The sequence below is a fragment of the Diceros bicornis genome, chromosome 34 (assembly GCF_020826845.1).
Source record: "Diceros bicornis minor isolate mBicDic1 chromosome 34, mDicBic1.mat.cur, whole genome shotgun sequence".
Lineage (NCBI taxonomy): Eukaryota > Metazoa > Chordata > Mammalia > Perissodactyla > Rhinocerotidae > Diceros > Diceros bicornis.
Genome location: NC_080773.1, coordinates 9,663,189 through 9,685,771, shown reverse-complemented (window position 1 = coordinate 9,685,771; position 22,583 = coordinate 9,663,189). Strand labels below are relative to the sequence as shown.

Here is a 22,583-nt window from a genome sequence, read left to right as displayed (position 1 = left end):
GCAGCGGGTTTGGGCTTCTGTGAGGGGAAAGTCGACGCCTGGCCCCGGGGAGCGAGCTCTGCAGAGGCGGGCCCGCCCCGCGGGGTAACCTGGACTTGTGTGAGGAAACAGTGCAGGGGGTGGGGAGGGCGCTCTCCAGACGCGGGGCCGGCGCGGACCCGACCCTGACGGGCGGGGAGCGTGGGGTGGGCGAGGCGCTCAGGGCGCGGACCGGCCGGTCCCGCCCGGATGGCGGGGCTGGGTGCGGGAGCAGCGGCGGGAGCGGGGGGAATGGCGTGGGGCAGACGAGGAGTGCGGGGGTGCGCCCGCGAAGACCGGGGCGTGACCTCCCGTGACCCTGGCTCTCCAGCTGGGAGGCGTGCCGCTGCACCCGAGTTCTGGGCTTCTGCCGCCTCGCCCGTCCCCCTCCCGCCGCCTGGGTCTGCCCGGAGTCCGGGAGGGCTCCGTCCGTGGGTGAGAGCCACAGCGGTCCCGGAGCGCTGACCCACCCCCGCCTCGCTGTCGCTCTATGACCCCGTCCGGTTATAAAGGGGGTGAGGGCGGGTGGGAGGTGGCTCAGAGAGTGTTTTCTGAGTCCTTCCAAACTCCAGAAAAGCGCAGTTGTCTCACGGGTCTCTTCTCCAGTTCTGCTCTTCTGCAAAAGAAAGACCCAAAAGAGGAAGAAATCATTGTTGCTGCACATCTAAAAATTAAGATTTAGGGGGGTTCTTGTTCATAAGATTGTTATTGCTTTAAGAACATGAGTACATTTGTTTTCCTCTGCCCGAAATATTCTACAGAATAGTGACCTACTCTAGGTCTTCTTTCTAGTGAATAATAGGGTCCTTACAGATGGATCCCCCCCTCCCGTGGCCCCTCATTCTTTCTCTTTTTAGTTAATAGTCCCATTACCTTTTTAGTTACTATTTCTCACTGCTGATGACACATCGTTCAAATCCTCCTTTATGCTCCCTTTCTGAGCATTGTGACGGTATGTTGTCGAAATGTAACTCCTGATGTTTGCTCGTAGGGCTATATTTTAGACTGAGTTGGTGGGAGATTAGCATTAGTATTTGGTTGGCATCCCACGCTAGATAACTTAACCTTCTCTGGAGGCTTCGTTGTCAAAGCTTAGCAAGACAGGCGTCCATTTAATAATTTCAGTAAACAACAAAGTCGTCTTTCATGTGAAGCCTTTAGAAGTGGGAATGTGATTGTAGGTTTGAGCATATTGGTTGGTCTGTGTCTTCATTTGTTGTATTATTTTTTTAGTTTTTAGTTTTGTTTGTTTGATTTTTTTGTTTTATTTGTTCATCAGGCCTTGTTTGAGATTTGACAGCAGAGTCTGTCTCACACGTGTCATTGGACCGTGAGAGGCGATGTGGTGTGCTGTTGAAGAGTATGAGTTCTGAATCTTAAATATCTGGCTTTGAAGCTTGGCTTTGCCACTTACTAGATGTTTGACAGCCTGCACACTCTCTTTTCGAAATCTCTAAAATGGGGGTAATAATAGTCCCTACTTCATAGGGGTATAATAAGGGTAAAATGTATTAATATCTATAAAGTCCCTTAAAATAGTGCCTGGAACATAATAAGTGCTTGGGAAATATTAGCTGTTTATTATTTGGTGATTCTGGGTCATTCCTCCTCAGAATGCAGTAGCAGCAGAAATAAGCTCAACTTGTTAAATATAGAAATTCCTATACTGAAGACTTTGACTCTATTTAGGGGCTTCCAGGTGACGCTAAACTACTTACAGGTGCATACAGAATTGTAGTTTATATACGTGTATTTTTCTGGGGAGAAACATTGTGATTTTATTCAATTAACAAATGTGGTATACATAATAAAAGTATTTAAAGCCGTTGGTATGCAAGCAAAGACTTTAATAGCTGGAAATGAGCGCGTATAAAATTAAGAGTTCAAGATTACGTAAATGGTTAAGTAAATGAGCCTACATTCCTGTGATGGAATGTTATGGAACTAATAAAAGTGTGTTTATAAAGAATCAATTATAAGAAGGAAAATGCATGAAGTAGTTTTAAACTATGTGCATAGTTATGGACAGTGGTATTCAAGAAAATTTTAAATTATATATGAATCCCATTTGCTATCATAGGGTTTATGTTTTGCAAAGACTGTAGAGGAAATATTTTAGTTATTTAGTGAAAGAGAAGAGGGATTTGGCCACATTTATTGAGCATTCCTTGTGTACCCAAGGTTATTCTCTCTGCATTCATACTCTCATTCCGTCTGCAGTGGCCACTTAACCTTCTTTCAGTGAAGAATCTTGGTAGTGAATAAGTCTAATTATGTTGATGAGATAGACATAACTAAAGGATGTACAAGAACTGGTTTTCCCTGATCATCCTATTTGATCTTGGTTTTATTAATAATAGGAATATACCCACCATAAATAGGTTTTAATGTTATGAAAGTCTTCATATTAAATTTCTGAAGGTAGAATTAATGCAGACTTGGTGCCAAAAAAAAAATCAGTAATCCAAAGAATTTATGAAAAAAGAGAAAATTACCCATAGCTCTACCTTCTAGACTGAAATAATAAGAAATATTTATATTGGTCTCTGTCCCCAATTCCTGCTAATAGTTGGTCTTTGACCTCAGTTTGTGACACAGAGCCCCTAAAATCCTTATGATTTCCTGAATAATAGGAGCATCTGACATGGAGCTTCTCAATCCCTTGGAATTTCCTGGGTGATAGGAGTGTCTTTTGTTCTAAAGAGGTGACTCTTGGTGGGCTCCTGGATGGGGCCATGATTAGGATCTTGAACTTTTAGCCCTGGCCCCCATCCTCCAGACAGTGGGGAGGGGCTGGGAAATGAGTTAATAATTGTTCATGCCTATATGATGAAGCCTCCATAAAAATCACTAACGTACAGGGTTCAGAGCGCTTCCAGGTCAGTGAACACGTTCATGTACCAGGAGGGTGGCTCACCCCGCCTCCTCAGGGACAGAAGCTCCTGCACTTGGAACCCTCCAGACCTCACCGTTTCTCTCTTCATCTGGCTGTTCATCTGTATCGTTTATCATATTCTGTATTATGTTATAAACCAGTGAACTTAAGTAAGCGTTTCCCGGAATTCTGTGAGCTATTCTAGCAAATCATCCAACCTGTGGAGGGGGTCGTGGGAACCTCAATTTATAGCCACTTGGTCAGAAGTACAGGTGACAACCTGGGACTTGCAATTGCATCTGAAGTGGGGGCAGTCTTGTGGGACTGAGCCCTTAACCTGTGGGATCTGATGCCAACTCCAGGTAAATAGTGCCAGAGCTGAATTGAATTGTAGGACGCCCAGCTGGTGTCAGAGAATGGTTGATGTGGGGGAAAAAAACCCACACATTTGCTGTCAGAAGTATTTTGTGAGAGTAGAGGAAAACTGTGTGTTTTTCCTAGACTCGGACATAATAGTTATTAATATTTTGGTGTGCACTTCCCCCGCTTTCTGTTAGCATATATATAGGGTTTTGTTTTGTATCTGCAGATAGAATCACACTAATTGATTATGAAAGGTAGCAAAGACTCTTCAACTGTTAGATTAAAAAAGGAAACTGTAGGATTCATTTCCTTTGTGCGCAGCAGGAAGAAAAGGGAAGCGCCAGTGATCCTCTTGTTTGAAAAACCTTATAAGTATTTACACCTTGTTGGGATTATAGCAATATTATATAAAAATTATCAGTGCAGGATAAATGACTTCCAAGGATCTGTTGTACAAATTACTTTTCCAGTGACAAATTTATATAAGAAAAGAGAATAATATGATAGTAGTTATAAACATTTACATCAATCTCCGTATTGCGCAGAAGGAACAGGATTCAGCCTTTGTTAATTATATCAATTTTGCATTTTATTGCAGAATGGTGCTTCTCTCTGTAATTTCTACAGGAAAATTAAAGGGGAAATTTAAATGTCGGAGAATTTTTTCTGCTATTTTTTAAAAGAAGAGTTGAATTCTTAAGGCCAGGCTCTCAGTGTTTTAGTTAGAATTATAAGAAAGCATGCCAGAGATAAGTAAAAAATGGAAACAAATTGTTTCTTGTATAAAAATGAAATAAGGGGCATGTAATGTTCTTCACTATTAATAGCTAACTCATGTTAAGCAATTACTTTATTCTGTTAAGTGTTTTTTGTTCTTTGGGGTTTTTTTCCCTAGGAAGATTGGCCCTGAGCTAACATGTGTGCCAATCTTCCTCTATTTTGTATGTGAGTCACCACAGCATGGCCACCCACTAGTGGTGTAGGTCCACGCCTGGGAACCAAACGCAGGCTGCCAAAGCAGAGTGCACAGAACTTAACCACTAGGCCATGAGGCCGGCCCATTCTGTTAAGTATTTTAAATGGATTTTCTTATTTACTCTTCAAGATAACCATATTTAGTAGCTGATATTCTTAAACCCCTATTTTAGTGATGGGAAAACTGAGCTACTGAGATGTTAGTAAGTGCCTGATCAGTATCTTCTATATTTTCCTTCTCCCGTGTCTTGACCTTATCCTGAGGCCACAAAAGAAGTTCTGGTGTGGGTGATATGGGCTCTTTTTCAGTTAGAATGTGGGAATGGAAGGAGGAAAATCAGCAGAACCGTGCAGCCCAGTCTTAGATCCACATCAGCATCCGCAGATGAAGGCCTGGCCAGAAAACCCCCTGCTGAAGTGTCTGCTTCTGGCTTCATGGAAGAAGTGCTGTTGTTCTGCATCCAGCTGTTTGCAGCTTGGTTCACTTGGGTTTGGATTTATCCAGAATCCCTCTGTTCTTCCCCGACGTTTCACGTTGGGGTGGTTGTAGTAGAGTTTGGAAGCTGAAATGGGGGACAGGAAGGTTTACTGAGTGAAGTTATTAGGAATACTAAAGCCTCCTTTTCTTCTCTCAGCTCTGGATTTTCTAGAATTTGAACTTCTCCGTTAGAGGAACCGCAAGGAAGACTGACCAGTTCTTACATTTCTAAAAGCATGGCCCATGTAAGTTGTTGTTTCTCCTTGAAATATTGGGATTTTTAGATTGTAGATATTTTCCTTAATTAACTTGAAGTGTTCTTTCTAAGCGAGTGCCATATAATTACCTGCTTCTTGATTCCTCCTTGAAACAGTGTCAAATAACTGGTTCCTCCTTATGAGATCCCCTGTTCTAATTGGTGTGCACAAATTCACTGAGCACATTGCTGAGCCGGTGCTGTATGATAAGTGTGTGTGAAGGGCTGTGATGGAGCAGTGCAGACGGGAAGTCCCACGAGAGGACTGTTGGAGCCTCCTGTGTCAGTCTGTGGTTTGGTGAGCTCGAGATACTGGCCTCGTTTGACCACACATCAGAAGATTTAAAATTTTCCACAGACCTGATAAGATGGGATTTTTGTATTGATTGGTCTCAGTCTTAATATGGTGAGATCACGTGCTCTGTGAGGCTTTTAGGGACACATTAGGGACATGATTATGACACGGAAACATTGGTATCATGGTTCTTGCCAGGCGATGCCTGAGAGAGTGGTACCAGCTCAGTTTTGTTGTGGAATGCGACCTGCCGGACTTGAGTGATGGACATTTCATTCTGAATCATCGTAATCCACTAACTGAAGAACCACAAAAGTGTTGAGCAAGGAATGCTGCGTGGCAATAGAAGTATATTATCACAAGTAGTAGATTCACGTAGATTACCAGAATTGGGGAAACCTGAGACATTTGGTCCAATCTCATATAAATATAAAATAATTACTAACTCTGCTATATATCCGTGAGGTGTACTTTTATGCCTTCGTGAAAAGTATATTTATGAATACACGGAAAAATGCTTATGAGATGATCTGATGTAATGATCCTGGAGCTTCAGAAATTAACAAATTTTTTTAATATCTATTTTCTAAACTAGAGATTGTATGCTTGAAAGGAAAACCAGAGCTTTTTCTCTTAAAGGGAAAATAGTGTAGAGACTAATAGTTCTTGAGAATTTATTAGTTGGGTAGCTAACAGGCAGTGTCTTTGGTGTGTGCTATTTATTTAACAGAGAAACTTGGGTCATTTTATCCATTTCCCGACAGGTCTGGAGTATTGTGGTATCTGACAACATACTGAAAGTTTTGTCCATAGCAACAGGATTCTTCAGAAAGATGCAAATATTCTGCTTTGTTTACTTTCCGTATCATAAGCCTGCAGCCTATTTGATTGCTATGTTATTGCTCCCTTGCTGCGCTGAAACTTTTTATTTCTTCTCCTTTTATCTTGAAAACATTTTCTTTAATCTCACCAGAAATGTGTGGGTTTGCAGTTTCAGGGCTCAGTGACGTTCGGGGACGTGGCCATAGCTTTCTCTCGGTGGGAGTGGGAGAGTCTAGGTCCTGCTCAGAGGGCCTTGTACAGAGATGTGATGTTGGAGAACTATAGTAACTTGGTTTCACTGGGTAAGTTTATGTCTCTCAGATAATTTAGAATTTGCCCCCTGAAAGGCTTTCTTCATGATACCTTTTAGGGCTGTCTTAAGAAGTGAACGTAATTCTCCCTGTTCCCAAAGAAATGGTTTGAGTTCTGTTAGGGTGGAAATGATGAAATGGCAGGATTAGAATTCTGGGGTGTTTATTTCATAAACTTTGGCCAAGCCCAGATTTCCTATTGTGTTTATGCTCAAAATTGCTATACATGCTCTGTTACTGCCTGACCCACCTGCAGGCAGAGCAGCTGGACAGAGGGTCCTGGTTTGTCTGTCTGAAGAGCCTGGGCAGTTTATACAGTGGTGGGTTGGATAAAGAGAAATCGTTTAAAACTGAATTTACCTCATTTTATTTCTTAGAAAATTTTGTAAGAAAACCTGCTTTTGTAGTTAAAATTTATAATCCACGAACTGTGCATTTAACATTAAATTAATATCCTATAGATATAGAGGTCTCCAGAAACTTTTTGTTTTTTTCTCTTAGAAAAATAATAATGTTTATAGCTCACATTGTGCTGACTGTGTACCAGTCACTATTCTAAGCTCTTTACATGTATTTGTATTTGATTTGTATTAACTGACTTTTATCTTCAACAGCCACCCTATGAGATAGGTACTAATTTTATAACCATTTTAGATGAGAATACTGAGGCATGGTGAGTTTAAGCAAGTTACCCAAGGTCACACAGCTGGTAGGTGGCAGAAACAGGAATTTGAACCTAGGCACTCTGGTTCCACAGTCTGTGTTGTCAATTACAGTGTCCTACTTTCTGTCAAGACACAGAAGATAGATAGATATTTAAATTTTATTTAAATTTCAATTTTATTTAAAATAAGACCTTTTCTCCACCTATCTGGGTTCTTGAATCCCCTTGGCCTTCTCTTCTCTGAAGTACTTATCAATATCATTTTGACCTTTAGTTTATTGCCAATTTAACCTAAGATCAAAGTATTTTTGAATTCATATTTTGTTTCTTTTCTACATTGTATGACATTCTTATCTTGTAAGCAGGACGTTCCCTTTCTAAACCACATGTGATTACCTTATTGGAGGAGTGGAAAGAGCCCTGGATGGTACTGAGGAAAGATCAAAGACAACAGTACACAGGTGAGTCAGCACATCAGGTGGAGAAGCCGTCACTCTGGGAACAGCCTGTGGTCAGGGAGCAGGCACATCTCCCAGATGTTGTTTGAAGTGTCCCTTCAAAGGCCCAAGCCCTGTGTGGAAGGGCCTGAGATGTGGGGGAAAGATGAATATCTCACCAGATTTTCCAGAGGAACTTCTTCCTTACCAGTTTCCACATTCCCTCACCTTCTCATATTTCCTTGTCATTCTGTGAGGCTATTGTCTTTCCCAGTGCAGCATTTCAGCTGTATTTTGAATTTGCTTTGCTTTCAGCACCTCTTTTCCATTTAGATTTATTTATATGTTCTGAAGTGGTGATGATTGAACTGAGACAAGAACAAGAAGTAAGGGCGTAGGCCATATGATCATGTAGAACATTCCAGGCAGAGTGAATGGAAATTCCCTGAGATGGGAATGAGTTTTGTGTGATTCAGGAGCAGTAAGCAGAGTTAATGCAGGGAAAGTAACAAGAAAAAAGCTAGAATGTTAGAAGGGGCCAGCTCATATATATTTTGTTGTCAATTATCAGGAATTTGGATTATTTTCTGAAAGTGACTGAAAGCCATGATCTAATTTATGTTTTTCCAATTTTTAATTTTTAAAAATTTCTAATAAATATGAGATAGAAACCAGAAAAATCACGTTAAAATATTCAGCTTAATGAGTTGTTATGAGACAGATGTCTATAACCATCACCCTGCGCAGAAAACATTTTTTTTAGATAATTTTAGGCTTACAGAAAAGTTACAAAATTATACAAAGAATTTTTATATACTCTTCACCAGATTCTCCAAATGAGGAGATACAACTTTTCCAGCCACCCCTTAAGCCCTCCGCCTGCCTCTGCCTAATCACAGCCCTCCTTCTTCCTCCCGGATTGTTTACTTCCCTTCACACCTTACCAGGTACCCCGTGTACTCACGACCGGGTTCACCAGCTTTCTCAGAGTCGCCTGCTACCCTTTCTGGTGAATATCCATTGGTTATTTTGAGGTTCTCAGGTCTGTCGGATGCTCCCCACAGCCCCCCTCTGCTTCTCCCTGCACAGATGCACGGAGAGTAGACTGGATGGAGCAAGACTGAGAATAGGAGAACCTGCTGGGAGGCTAATCGTGTAGAGCACACTAGGGGCGATAGTGGTTTGGGTTAGAATGTTAGTGGTGGAGTCTCGTTGTTCAGAGTTTTTGGCAAGGCTGCATTATGTAGGTCTGATTGATTAAACCATTGGTTGCATGGTTGAAGTCGATCTCCCCCGCCCCTTCCTTCCCTGTAGGTCAGGGGTGAGGTGGGGCTAAGAGTTTTATTTATTTATTTATTTTTTGGAAGTTAGGAGATCTTTTATTTTATTTTTTTAAATTTTTTGTTTATTGCAGTAACATTGGTTTATAAAATTGTATAAATTTCAGGTGTACATCATTATACTTCTATTTCTGCATAGATTACATCGTGTTCATCACCCAAATACTAATTACAACCCATCGCCACACACATGTGCTGAATTATCCCTCTCGCCCTCCTCCCTCCCCCTGGCTGGTGAACATATCAACATATCAAGCAGGAGGGTTGTGGGAATCCCTGAATTTGTAGTCAGACAGGCAGAAGTGTGGGTAGCCTGGGGATACCTGAGATTTGTGGCTGGTGTCCAAAGTGGAGGCAGTCTTGTGGGACTGAGCTCTTAACTTATGAGATCTGTACTAACTCCAGTTAGTGTGAGAACTGAATTGAATTGTAGCAAACCCAGTTGGAATCAGAACATAGCCCCTTCCTCTGTAAAAACAATAAAAATTATATCTTAGGAAAAAAAAAAAAGAATGTTAGTGGTGGAAAGTGGTGAGAAGGTATGGTCTTCATAATATAGTTTGAATGTAGAACTAACAGCATGCTTGTGAGCTGTAAATAAATGTGGAAGCAAAGAGGGACATTAAGAAGGATCATCAGGTTTTGACTTGAGCAGGTGAATGGTGATAGAATTGTCTGAGATGGGAAGGAGGGAAAAGACAGGTTGGAGGGCAAATCTGAAAATGTCTGCTTTGAGTATGTTAAGTTGGAGATGACTGTCAGTCATCCAGTTAGAGATGCTGAGTGGGCCATTGAATATGCAGGTCTGGAGAGCAGGGAGAGTTTAGGCTCACACATAACAATTTGGGTCTTATTGACATATGGCTGGTATTGGATGAGGTCACCCAGAGCCAGTGCAGATAGAGGATTCTCTAACATTCAGGGGTCTGTTAGTGGACGCTGCAAAAGAGACTGCTGAGGGGGCAGGGGGAATGGGCGGAAGGTGATCAAAAGGTACAGATTTCCAGCTATAAGATAAATAAGTCGTAGGGTGTAATGTACCACCTGGTCACTGTAGTTAGCACTGCTGTGTGATCTATAGGAAAGTTGTTAAGAGAGTAAGTCCCAAGTGTTCTCATCACAAGGAGAACATTCTTTTCTTCTTTCATTTCTTTATATTGTATCTATATGAGATGATGGATGTTAGCTGAACCTGTTGCGATGATTATTTCACAATATATGTAAATCAAACCATCATGCTCTACACCTTAAACTTCTACGGTGATGTATATCAATTATTTCTCAATAAAACTGAAAAAAAAGAGACTGCTGAGAAGGAGCACATTTTAAGGTAGAATTATAACCAGAAAGTGGTACTACCAAAGACAAATGAAGAAAATGTTTCAAGATGGAGGAATAATCACTGAAAAGTAAATTAAAATAAAAAATGAGAAATGACCACAATATTTCGCCTTCTGGAAGGGAACGTACTCAGTGACGTCAAGGAGTGAAAGCCTGACCCGTCTGGTTCGAGCAGAGTGGGAGGTGAGGCAGTGAGGAGAGGGAGTCTGCAGTTCTGTCGAAGCACTTGGTTATGAAGAGATGGGTTACACCTGGGTGATTGACAATGGGAACAGTTCCAAAGAGTGGTAAAAATGGAGGAATTAGAGGAAATTGATACAGAAGCAACGACTTTGAGTTTGAGGTAGTAGAATTTTGTGCCGAAGAAAAAGCTGTGACAGTGGCTTTGGATGTAGATAACTTAATTGATATGGTAGGGGAAAGACTATGTATCTTGTATCTTGTTCTGTTTTCTCAGAAACATAAGATGAAAAATCATTAACTGAAAATTAGTGAGGGGAGAAATGAAATCTGAACATTGTTGTTCAGTTCACGCACACCATACTGAGCTATTCCCTTTTTGACCGTTGTCTCTTGTTCGGCCACTGTGGTGGTGGCGGTGGCAGTGGCACTGTAGTCATAGCAGTTACTTTGATTCTACAGTCTATGCCCGGCGCCGTTCTATGCTTTTTACGTGTATTGACCCATGGATTCTCACACCAACGTTATGACGTGTGTGAAACTGCTGTCTGTATTTTATATCTGAGGAAACTAAGGCTTGGGATGATTAAGAACTTTTCCTAATTACAGAGCTAGTTGTTGGAGCTAGAATTTAGACACAATCTGGCTGATGATCTGTTAATAATCACCTTGCTCTTCTGCATTTGTATATTCATTCTTTTAGCTGAAATTTGTTGATTTAACCAATTATGTACAAGGTTCTTTACTTAATTGATGGATTTTATATAACTCTTTATTTTGTAATAATTTCTAACCAGAAAATTTGTAAGAATAGTAGAGAACATACTTATAACCGTTACCCAGAGGTTGTTACTATTTTATATATTTGCTTTTTATCATTCTCATCCTGCCCCCCATCATGAGATGCTCTTACCCTAAATGTTTCAGTGTATTTCTTAAGAACAAGTTCATTGTCTTTAAAACCATAGCATAATTATCAAAATCAAACTGTGGTAAAATACTTTTATCTAACCTACAGACGTTAATCAAATTTCAGCAATTGTCTCAATGGTATCCTATACAGAAAAAAAAATTTGCAACCCAGAATCCAAGACAAAAATCATGGATTTGATTTAATTGTCATCTTACTTCGGTCTCCTTTAATTTGAAACCTCTCCTAGGTCTTCCTTTGCCTTTTATGACTTTGGCATTTTTGATGAGTATGTCTCTTTTGTAGATTGTCCCTCAATTTGAATTTGTCTAATGCTTCCTCATAATTAGACTCAGTTACATATTTTTGGCAGGAATGTCACTGAAATGTGCTTAGTGCGTGCTCTATCAAGAGGCTCACGATGGCGGTTTATCCCGTTAGTGGTGATGTTAACTTTGACCACGCGGTTACAGTGATGTCTGGCAGGTCTCTCCACTGGAAACTTTTTTCCCTATGTAATTAATCAGTGTTTTGTTGGTAGATACTTTGGAGCTGTAAATATCATGTTCCTTATCAAACTTTTACCACTCATTTTAGCATCCGTTGCTGATTCTTAAGTAAAGCAACTAGATCCAGGGTTAGCCAACTTTTTATGTAAAGGGCCAGATAGCAAATATTTTAGGTTTTACAGGCCATGCGGTTTCTATTGCAACTACTCAGTTCTGCTGTTATAGCGTGAAAGCAGCCACTGATAATATGGGAACGACTTGGTGTGGGTGTTTCAGTAAAACTTGATTTCAGAAATGGATGGCAGGCGAGAGTTGGCCATAGTTTGCGGACACCTGAGCTAGATGGTCACCAAGTGGTAATTTTGTAACTCTGTCACTTCTTCAACATTTATTAGTTAGCATTTTAATATAAGAAGAACATTTCCTTCCCTCCCATTTATTTTTTCGTTTATTTTATTTATATCAGTATGGATCCATGCATTCTTTTTGTATTCAATGAGTTATAGTCTTTTGCTATCATTTTGATGTTCAAACTGTCTCATATTTGGCAAATGGGAGTCTCTTTATGGCAGCCTCTGTGACCTCTTGTATGAGTTTACTTAAAAAAACCCAAACTTATAATGAAATTTACAGTATTTTTTTTTTGTGAGGAAGATCAGCCCTGAGCTAACGTCTGCCAAGCCTCCTCTTTTTGCTGAGGAAGACTGGCCCTGAGCTAACATCTGTGCCCATCTTCCTCCACTTGATATGGAACGCTGCCACAGCATGGCTTGACAAGCAGTGCGTCGGTGTGTGCCCGGGACCCGAACCTGGGCTGCCAGCAGCAGAGCACGTCCATTTAACCGCTGCACCACGGGGCCAGCCCCTATAGTCTTAATATGTGAGCTAGAATGTGTAATTAAATGGCGTTCACAACTTAGTGAAGAGCAGTTCTAATAAGATACTGAGATGAAAATGAGGGCAAGAGATGTAGACACTGGGTCTCTTGAGAGGAGAGACAGCTAAGGAGTAAGATTAGGAAGGAAGAAGGTGGAAGAAGGAAAGTGCAGGGCGTAGCAGTGAAGATAAGGCAGTAAGAAAGAGAGAGTGTCCTTTTTGGTAAGTGGAAGGTCTTTTGGGACACATTTCAATATAGTTCTATGGTTGGAAGTTATTGTTAGGAGCGCACACTAATTCTTTTTCATTTAAAAAAATAAACAGAAGAAATTTAGCTTCTTTTTAAAAAGTTGAGGGGCCAGACCGGTGGCGTAGTGGTTAAGTGGGCGCACTCCACTTTGGCGGCCCAGGGTTCGCACCTTTGGATCCTGGGGGTGCACCGATACACTGCTTGTCAAGCGGTCCTGTGGCGGCGTCCCATATACAAAGTAGAGGAAGATGAGCACAGATGTTAGCTCAGGGCCAGTCTTCCTCAGGAAAAAAGAGGAGGATTGGCATGGATGTTAGCTCAGGGCTGATCTCCCTCACCAAAAAAAAAAAAGTTGATGTAAGTTCTGATAGAAGGTGTGGGTGTTCGAAATTGCAATTCAGTTTCATGTATATGGCAGCTACCTGAGGAAAAGTCTTCTAACACCTATTTCATAGCTCTTTTCTATGTTATTTATTCATCCATCTTATCTTGGGTGTTAGTTTTTGCCGTAATAAATAACCACAAACTTGTCAATTAGTTCTACCGTAACAAATTACCACAAACTTGGTGGCTTAAGACAACAGAAATTTACCGCCTCGCAGTTCTGGAGGCCAGAAGTTTGAAATCAAGAGGTCAAGGGCGTGCCCTCTCTGAAGGTCCTAGGGGAGGATCCTTCTTTGCCTCTTTGTAGCTTCTGGTGGTTGCTGGCAGCCTAGGCTTTCCTTGGCTTGTGGCTACATTAGTACCATCTCTGCCTCCATGTCACGTGGTGTTCTCCTTCCTGTCTGTGTGTCCTCTCCTTCTCGTAGAAGGACACCAGTCATGTTAGATTTAGGGCCCACCCTAATCCACTGTGACCTCATCTTACATGATTACATCTACAGATTCCCTATTTCCAAATAAGATCACAGTCTGAGGTTCTGGGTGGACAAGATTTGGGGGAACACTATTCAACTCAATACACTTTGTGTCTTATCAGTCTACTTATATTACTTTAAGAGTTTTTTGTTTTGTTTATTTTACAAATTGTATTATTTTTAATGTCTCTTAACATATGGAAGTATTATTCCATTCTTAAAAGTCTGTTTTGTTTTGTTTTTGCATTTTGCCAACTGAATTAAAAACTACATAAAAGTTGAAAGAGTAATATGACAACAATCCTTAAACTTTCACCTAGACTCACCAATTTTTAATATTTTACTACTTTGTTCTTTATCTATATAAAAAATTTTTCCTGTACCATTAAAGTAAATTGCACAAATTGTAACACTTCCTACCTAAATATTGAAGAATGTACTAAGAATAAGGACATTATTCTCCATAACCACAAAGAGAAAACCATTATTTTACCTGTAGTACCCACCAGAGGGTCATCTTAGGCTCAGATGAACACTCAGACTAAGACTGCCTTTGATGATCTTGGCCCCATCTGTTCAGAATATCCCTCAGGAGGAGCCCCAGGCTGCCAGCAGGGCAGCATCAACTGCCTACCAGCCTGAGTCCTTAACAGTGGTTCATGCAGGAGACACTCACACAGCCATCCGAAAGGTAAGGTGCAGAGGCGAGATACACATCAGGCAGATTTGGGAGTTGCACTGGCTTAAAAAAGACTCATGTTTCACAGAATTCAAAACCTGTAACAATTCCATAGGAAAGCTTCCAGGGTCCCCAAAAGACATGCCATTTAAAAGAGATATGACATTTAGGGAAGCTCAGAGTATGGGGTTACCATCAGGTATTTCTGTTTCCCTCAGTTCATATGCAGCTTATCTATCTGTCATCTTTTTTTACCGTAAACAATATTGATTAGTAAGACAGTACACCATATACCACTTTGTCATCTAGAACAGCACTGTCCAATAGAAATGTAATGCAAGCCACGTATGTAATTTTAAATTTTCTAGTGGCCAATTTAAAAAGAAAAAGAAGAGCCGGCCCCGTGGCTTAGCGGTTAAGTGCGCGCGCTCTGCTACTGACGGCCCGGTTTCAGATCCCAGGCGCGCACCAACGCACCGCTTGTCCGGCCACGCTGAAGCCGCATCCCACATACAGCAACTAGAACGATGTGCAACTATGTCACAGAACAATCTACTGGGGCTTTGGAGAAAAAAAAGGGAGGAGGATTGGCAATAGATATTAGCTCAGAGCTGTTCTTCCTTAGCAAAAAGAGGAGGATTAGCGTGGATGTTAGCTCAGGGCTGATCTTCCTCACAAAAAAATAAATAAAAAATAAAATAAATAAATAAATAAAAAGAAAATGGTAAAATTAATTTTAATGTATTTTATTTTAGTATATCCCAAATATTATCATTTTTATATACAATCACTATAAAACTATTGAGATAATTTACATTTCTCTTTGTACTAAGTCTTTGAAATCTGGTGTGTATGTTACACCTACAGCACATCTCAATTCAGTCTAGTCACATGGCTAGTCTTTCTTTTTTGCATATTTGGATATAATTGATAAGTAATGATGAAATAATTTTTAGGATGATGAAACAGAAAAAAGTTCCAAGGGAACATTATTCTTATCTTAAAGGAAAAATAATATGATTGCTATCCTGTAGTATATCTCAGTTTTATAAAAGGATCCAGTAGAACCCTGTCTAATTGTAAGAATGAGATTTATTCTGTTTTGAAAATAAGTAAATTTTCCTCTTTGTTCTTTGGAAGGTCTGTAAGAAAGAATAAAAGTCATAAAATGTTAATTCTTACAAATAGAACTGCTTTAAAAATACTCAAAAACTAAAACTTAATTCCATGGACCCTGCTTTTAAGACAGGCACAGGGAAGTATGTCTGTCTCAGTTTTGTTTAACACAGAGACAACAAATTATGTTGGTTTCACTTCTTGGTTTCTCCTACCCCCTGAAAATTTGGTCATTTTCAGCCTTATCTGGAGGATAGACCATTATCCTCTTGGGACATAATTATCCAAATGTACAGAGCTGTTGGTTCTGTCACCATTGTGTATATATGGAAGTCATTTCAACTTCTAAAAGTGTTGTATTTTCTTATTATTTTATTTGGAAGATTATTTGGGTCATTTGCTGACAAAATGGTTCCACAACAGCATTTAAGAGTACAGATTATAATTTGAATACTGCAGTATAGACAAATACTAAGAGAAGGCTTATGATCAGAATTTCTAGTCTGCTTCTAGGCCAGGATCACACACTAGCATCCAAATTAAACCAAAAGAACAGATCCAATCCCTAATCCAAAGAACCTGCAGAAATAGATATGGAGGAATTATCCTGATTACCTAATTTCCTGATTTCCTATTTGTTTCCTGGATCATTTTAGTGATCTTAAAGATTTCAAAGTCTTTAAAGATGTGAGTACAACATTCTTCTCACAAGAGAACAGCGTTTCTCCCTTGGAAAGCCAGTAGTTTTTCTGAACAGAATCTGTTTTGTCCAATTTCGTGGACGAGAGTTCTATGCCTTTGTGACATTGTCTAGGTCTGCTATCTGGACCATATAGTTTTCTCCATTTTGAGGTCCTTTAGTATGCATGACATGAAAAGGCTTGGGGGCAGAAAAAAGCAGTCCAAAATTCTCCTTTAATGGTGGTTGAAGTTTTTTGACACAAATCAAGGTCCAATTTTTCTCCTCCTTGAATTAAATTATCTAAAGATCTCTTTCTGAGAAGGGAAATTGATGGGGCAAAATGATCCTACAAGATAACAGAGACCATCCTAAAGGCAGGTATTCAGTTTAATGAGGTGACATATCTGATCTCATTTTACAATTGACTTTTGTGTGCAAATCCAGCTTATCTTCAAGGGCCATGCCAGTGGTCTGGTTTTGGTCAAAATGCACTTCTGGGCTTATCACATGGCATGGTAATATTTTAAATGGTAAACACTCTTGTCTGGAATACATCACAGGAGGTGATATGTCTTTTATCAGAAGACACGGTAATATCTATGCACATCTTTTAGAATGATAACAGTCCAAGGCCACATTATTCACTTAATTTTTCTCCTTGTGACTGAACAATAATCTGTGTGGTATTACTTTATTATCAAGAAGTATTCATTTCTTTAACAACCTGTCATGTAATGGTTTTAACAACAATTGTTAATCCTCATCAGAATAAAAAATATTGTTTGTAAGATTGTAATTCGTTGCTATTATTTCTTCGGTAAGTATTTCTTGGCCTTCTAAACTAGTACTTTTTGGTTATCTTGAAACATAGTTCCAGTGAAAAGGAGAAGAGAAATTATTTGATTCTTTACTAATGGTTAAATACTTTATAAGTAGGAGATTATTCAACAATGAAGAAGGTTAAAAATGATTTTTCTTTTCCCTTGCAAGAATTATTATGGATTCATCCTTTATTGTCATTGATTCAGAATGTATAATTCAAAATAAATACATATGTGCCTCTTTTGTCATTGTGTTTGCCATAGGGAGCGCCATATCAAGTCTCCTGTTTCTTGGACAAACCCGTGAATCTTTGAAATTTTCCTTATTTTTTGGCACAAGATGTCTGAGGTTCACCTTGTACTTTCCCTGCCTCACCCAGGAATTATTCATTTCTTCAAGTATTCCCTATTTTATATTGTTGGATTATCAGTGAACTATTTTTGTAAAATCATCTTTTAATAATATTCTGATTTGTTTCTTTTGTCTGGGGGTTTGTTTTTTGTAATCAACCCCTACTGTGTGCTAGAGGGTTCCAGTTTAATGCTAAATGGTGCCTGCTCTTGGGAAGTGTATTAGTTGTCTATTGCTGCAAAGCAAATTACCACCAACTTAGTAGCTAAGAATGACACTCATTTGTTATCACTGTTGTTATCATGGTTCTGTAGGTCACAAGTTCAGCACAGGGTGGCTAAATCAAGGTATCAACTGTGACTGTGATTTATCAGGGCATGGGATCCTCTTCCAAGCTCACTGGTTATTGACAGAATTCATTTCTTCCTCACACTTTCCATGCGGCCCCCTCCATCTTCAAGCCAGCAACCAGCAAGTCTTATCCTTCTCACTCTTTGAATGTCTGATTTTCCTTCTGCCCTGAGCAAGGAGAAAGCTCTGCTTTTAAGGGCCTATCCAGATAATCCAGGATAATCTCCTTATCTTAAATCAACTAATTAGTAACCTTGATTATATACTTTTGCCATGTGGGGCAGCATATTCACAGACATGAGGAGGGCAAAGGTCATGAGGGCCGAAATACTGTCTGCCACAGGTAGGTTTGGGAGAAATAAATTAGAAATCATAACAGAGAAATAATTATGTAATTGAAAACAGATAGGAATTACAGGAATCGAGTGTTAGGATAGAAAATAAAGGCCTGGACGTCCTTAGACAAAGTCAGCGGTTTACGGTATTCCTGATAAAGTGACATTTTACCTTAAACATGTATAGGATGAGAAAGATCCAGTCTGCAAACAACACATGCCAAAGGATTTTTGGGAGATGACGCCACCTGCAGATGGAACCAAAAGATGAGAAAATTTGTGACACATTCCATGTGCTGAAAGGGGGAAGTGAGGTAAATAGGGAACCAAGGGAATTATGACTTGCTGTGAGGCCTGATAGGTAAGCAGGGACCATAGTATGCGTGGAGAGATGCGTGGATTCTGTTCTAAGTGTAAAAGGGGACCACGGCGGAAATGAGAGTTCATCTGTATCAGAAGCGTTTGTTAGAAATGTTAAAAATATCAGTGCCCAGGAACTTCCCCTGTGTGTTCTGATTCAGGGGTTCTGGGATGGTGCTTGAACATCAGTTTTTTAACAAGCTCTTCAGAGATTCTGATCCACATCTAAATATCAGAAATTGAAACATTTTACTAATCACCAACCTCACTATTTTACATAAACTCTCATTAATTTCTGCATTCTTCCTTGACCTTTTTTTGAATTTCATAATATTTTAGTTTTATCTAAGATATTTATTCCTAATGGATATTATTTTCAATTTATCTCTTTTTTCCCACAGAAATCTAATTTTTCTCATATAGGAAAATAAAATATTTTTGTTTTGTTTTCTTTCAGATTTTCAGTTGAAGGATGAGATAATCAGCTGTAAAGAAATGCCCACTTATGAGAAATGTACATGTTTTTCTCTACATCAGAGAATTCTTAATAGAGAGAAACCATATGAATGTCAGGAATGTGGGAAGACTTTTTGTCAAGGCTCAAAGCCTGTTCAACATGAGAGAATACACTCTAGTGAAAAACCCTACAAATGTGAAGATTGTGGGAAGAACTTTAGTAATGGGCATCAACTTACTACACATCAGAGATTGCACATTGGTGAGAAACCGTATAAATGTAAGGAATGTGGAAAGGCTTTTATTAGAGGCTCAGCCTTTGTTAAACATGGGAGAATTCATACTGGTGAGAAACAATATGAATGTGAGGAAGGTGGAAAGACTTTTAGCAGTAGCCATCAATTTACTGTGCATCAGAGAATTCATATTAGTAAGAAACCATATGAATGTGGGGAACATGGAAAGGCTTTTTATAGTAGCTCATACCTTGTTCAGCATCAAAGAATCCATAACAGTGAGAAACCCTATGAATGTAAGGAATGTGGGAAAGCTTTTATAGTGTATGGAAAACTTATTCGGCATCAGAACATTCACACTGGTGAAAAACCTTTTGTATGTAAAGAATGTGGGAAGGCCTTTAGTACCTTCTCATACCTTGTTCAGCATCAGCGAATTCACACTGGTGAAAAACCCTATGAATGTAAAGAATGTGGGAAGGCCTTTAGTACTAGCTCACCCCTTGTCAAACATCAGAGAATTCATACTGGTGAGAAACCCTACAAATGTAAGGAATGTGGGAAGGCCTTTACTGTGTATGGACAACTTACTCGACATCAGAGTATTCACACTGGTGAGAAACCCTTTGAATGTAAGGAATGTGGGAAGGCCTTTAGACTTAGTTCATTTCTTAGTGCACATCAGAGAATTCACGCAGGGGTAAAGCCCTATGAATGCAAGGAATGCGGGAAAGCCTTTAGTCGTGCCTCATACCTTGTTCAACATGAAAGACTTCATACAGGTGAGAAACCCTATGAGTGTAAGGAGTGTGGCAAGGCCTTCAGTACTGGCTCATACCTTGTTCAGCATCAGAGAATTCACACTGGTGAGAAGCCCTATGAATGTCAGGAATGTGAGAAGGCCTTTATTAGTCGCCATCAACTTACTGTCCATCAGAGGGTTCATACTGGTGAGAAACCCTATGAATGTACGGAATGTGGAAGGGCCTTTAGAGTACATGTACACCTTACACAACATCAGAAAATTCATATTGATGTGAAACCCTATGAGTGTAAGGAATGTGGAAAAACGTTCAGCCGTGCCTCATACCTTGTACAACATGGGAGAATTCACACTGGTGAGAAACCCTACGAGTGTAAGGAATGTGGGAAGGCCTTTAGTTCTGGCTCGTACCTCATTCAACATCAAAGAATTCATACAGGTGAGAAACCTTATGAATGTAACAAATGTGGGAAAGCCTTTACTGTGTATGGACAACTTATTGGACATCAGAGTGTGCACACTGGTGAGAAACCTTTTGAATGTAGGGAATGTGGGAAGACCTTTAGACTTAATTCATTCCTTACTGAACATCAGAGGATACACACTGGTGAGAAACCTTTTAAATGTAAAAAGTGTGGGAAGGCCTTTAGATACAGTTCAGCCCTTAAAGCACATCAGAGAAACCATATGGTTGTAAAACCGTAAGAATTAAAGGAATGTAGGAAGTCCTTTAATTATGGCTCGAACATTGTTCATTGTCAGAGAATTTGTGCTGGTGAGAAACTTTTGAATGTAAAACGTTGGTAGGCCTTTGGAAAATATTCTCATCTTTCTTATATTAGAGAAGTCATAATTCAGAACACATAAGAAAGTCTTCACTTGTCCTTCTTGTGTTTATAATATGAGAATATTCATAGTGGTTACTAGTTCAGAAAAGATGGGAAATGTTAATGCTGACAGCATCCATGGCATGAAATTTTATATGACGTATTCTAATATGATTGAAAGAATGACTGAATGAATAAATGAATTTAAAAACCTTCCAGTTACTCTTAAATCATGGCTAAACTTCAGATAATTCATCCTGATTTTTAAAAACCAGTAAATACATATTGGAAAGTTTGTGGCATTGGCACACGTTAACTGTCATCATTGTCATTCCACGACTTTGTTTGACATTGGGCACCATGTCACCTCGCGGCATTGTTTTAAATGACAATAATAGAGCCTACATACTTATAAAAAACCTATTCCATATTTACTAGTGTTATTATCATGTTTTGGTAACTGCTAGTAAAATTTTGAGAGTAAGACCTTACAGATGTAGTTGATTTAGAAATGTCCCTAGGGCCGGCCCCCTGGCTTAGCGGTTAAGTGCACGCGCTCTGCTACTGGCGGCCCAGGTTCGGATCCCGGGCGCGCACCAATGCACTGCTTCTCTGGCCACGCTGAGGCCACGTCCCACATACAGCAACTAGAAGGATGTGCAACTATGACATACAACTATCTACTGGGGCTTTGGGGGGAAAAAAAAGGAGGAGGAATGGATGTTAGCTCAGAGCCTGTCTTCCTCAGCAAAAAGAGGAGGATTAGCACGGATGTTAGCCCAGGGCAGATCTTCCTCAAAAAAAAAAAGTCCCTATATCCATGCATCAGATAGATCTTTCTGGGTAAAAGGGTAAAACTTTGTAGAAAGAAAGGAACATGGGAGGATATTTATTTAGAATTCATCTCAAGTTGAATCAAACAATTCTTGAAAGATACTCAGCCTTTTAATGTGTGTGAAGATGTTGAGAATAGCCTAAAAGCCACATTCGTTGTCCAAAATAAACTATCCATTTAGACATTTCCAACTTTTTTTTTTTTTTTGTGAGGAAGATTGGCCCTGAGCTAACGTCTCTACCCATCTTCCTCTATTTTGTATGTGGGATGCAGCCATGGCATGGCTCGATGAGCAGTGTGTAGGTTCATGCCTGGGATCTGAACCTGCGAACCCCAGGCCGCTGAAGTGGAGTGCGCGAGCTTAACCACTATGCCACTGGGCCAGCCCCTTTACAACTTTTTTTAATGGAAATTTCAACATAGAGAAAAGTAGAAAGAATGGTAAAATTGCCACAGTCTTGGTAACATTTTGCTTTATTTATCTCTCCATCTGTACATAGTTATTTCTGCCTGTAAGAGGAAGTTACAGACTTCACCCCTAAATATTAATCTTGTACTCTTGAGTCCTGCCTTTTTACATGATTTTGATTTTTGGGGGAGTCCAAGGAAGTTGTGTTATAGAATGCCTCACGTCCTGTATTTAGTTGTTTCCTCACACTGTCATCTAACTTGTTCCTCTATCCCAGGTTTTTTCTCTATTGGAAGTGATAAAGATTTCTTTGTGTTCTGAAGAGCACTTGCAAGGTAATGCCGCGTGTATTTGCAAACACATAATACCAGATTTTCCCATAGTTAGTAATACTAAGTGTTAAAGCTTGGGTAAGGTGGTCACTGCTGGAATTTCCACTGTACAGCTTCTTTTTGCAATTAGTGATCTGAATTCTGATATTTTTAACATCTTCATTTGGGAAGTGATCCCATGTATGTATAAGTTTGGGATTAAGAGAAAACCAAATTTGAAATTGTGGTCTATTCAGAAAAGAATAATGATGAGATTCTTATGTATCAGAACT

General features: G+C 39.7%; 1 protein-coding gene across 1 annotated transcript; it reads left to right on the top strand.

The window, feature by feature from the left end:
* On the top strand, positions 1 to 21,303 carry ZNF30 (zinc finger protein 30). The gene is made up of 5 exons (XM_058529108.1): positions 1 to 99; positions 4,867 to 4,954; positions 6,252 to 6,384; positions 7,420 to 7,518; positions 18,911 to 21,303. The coding sequence occupies exons 2-5, from the start codon at positions 4,946 to 4,948 to the stop codon at positions 20,611 to 20,613; spliced, it is 1,944 nt and encodes a 647-aa protein (XP_058385091.1). The 5' UTR covers positions 1 to 99; positions 4,867 to 4,945; the 3' UTR covers positions 20,614 to 21,303.
* Positions 21,304 to 22,583: the final 1,280 nt, after the last annotated feature.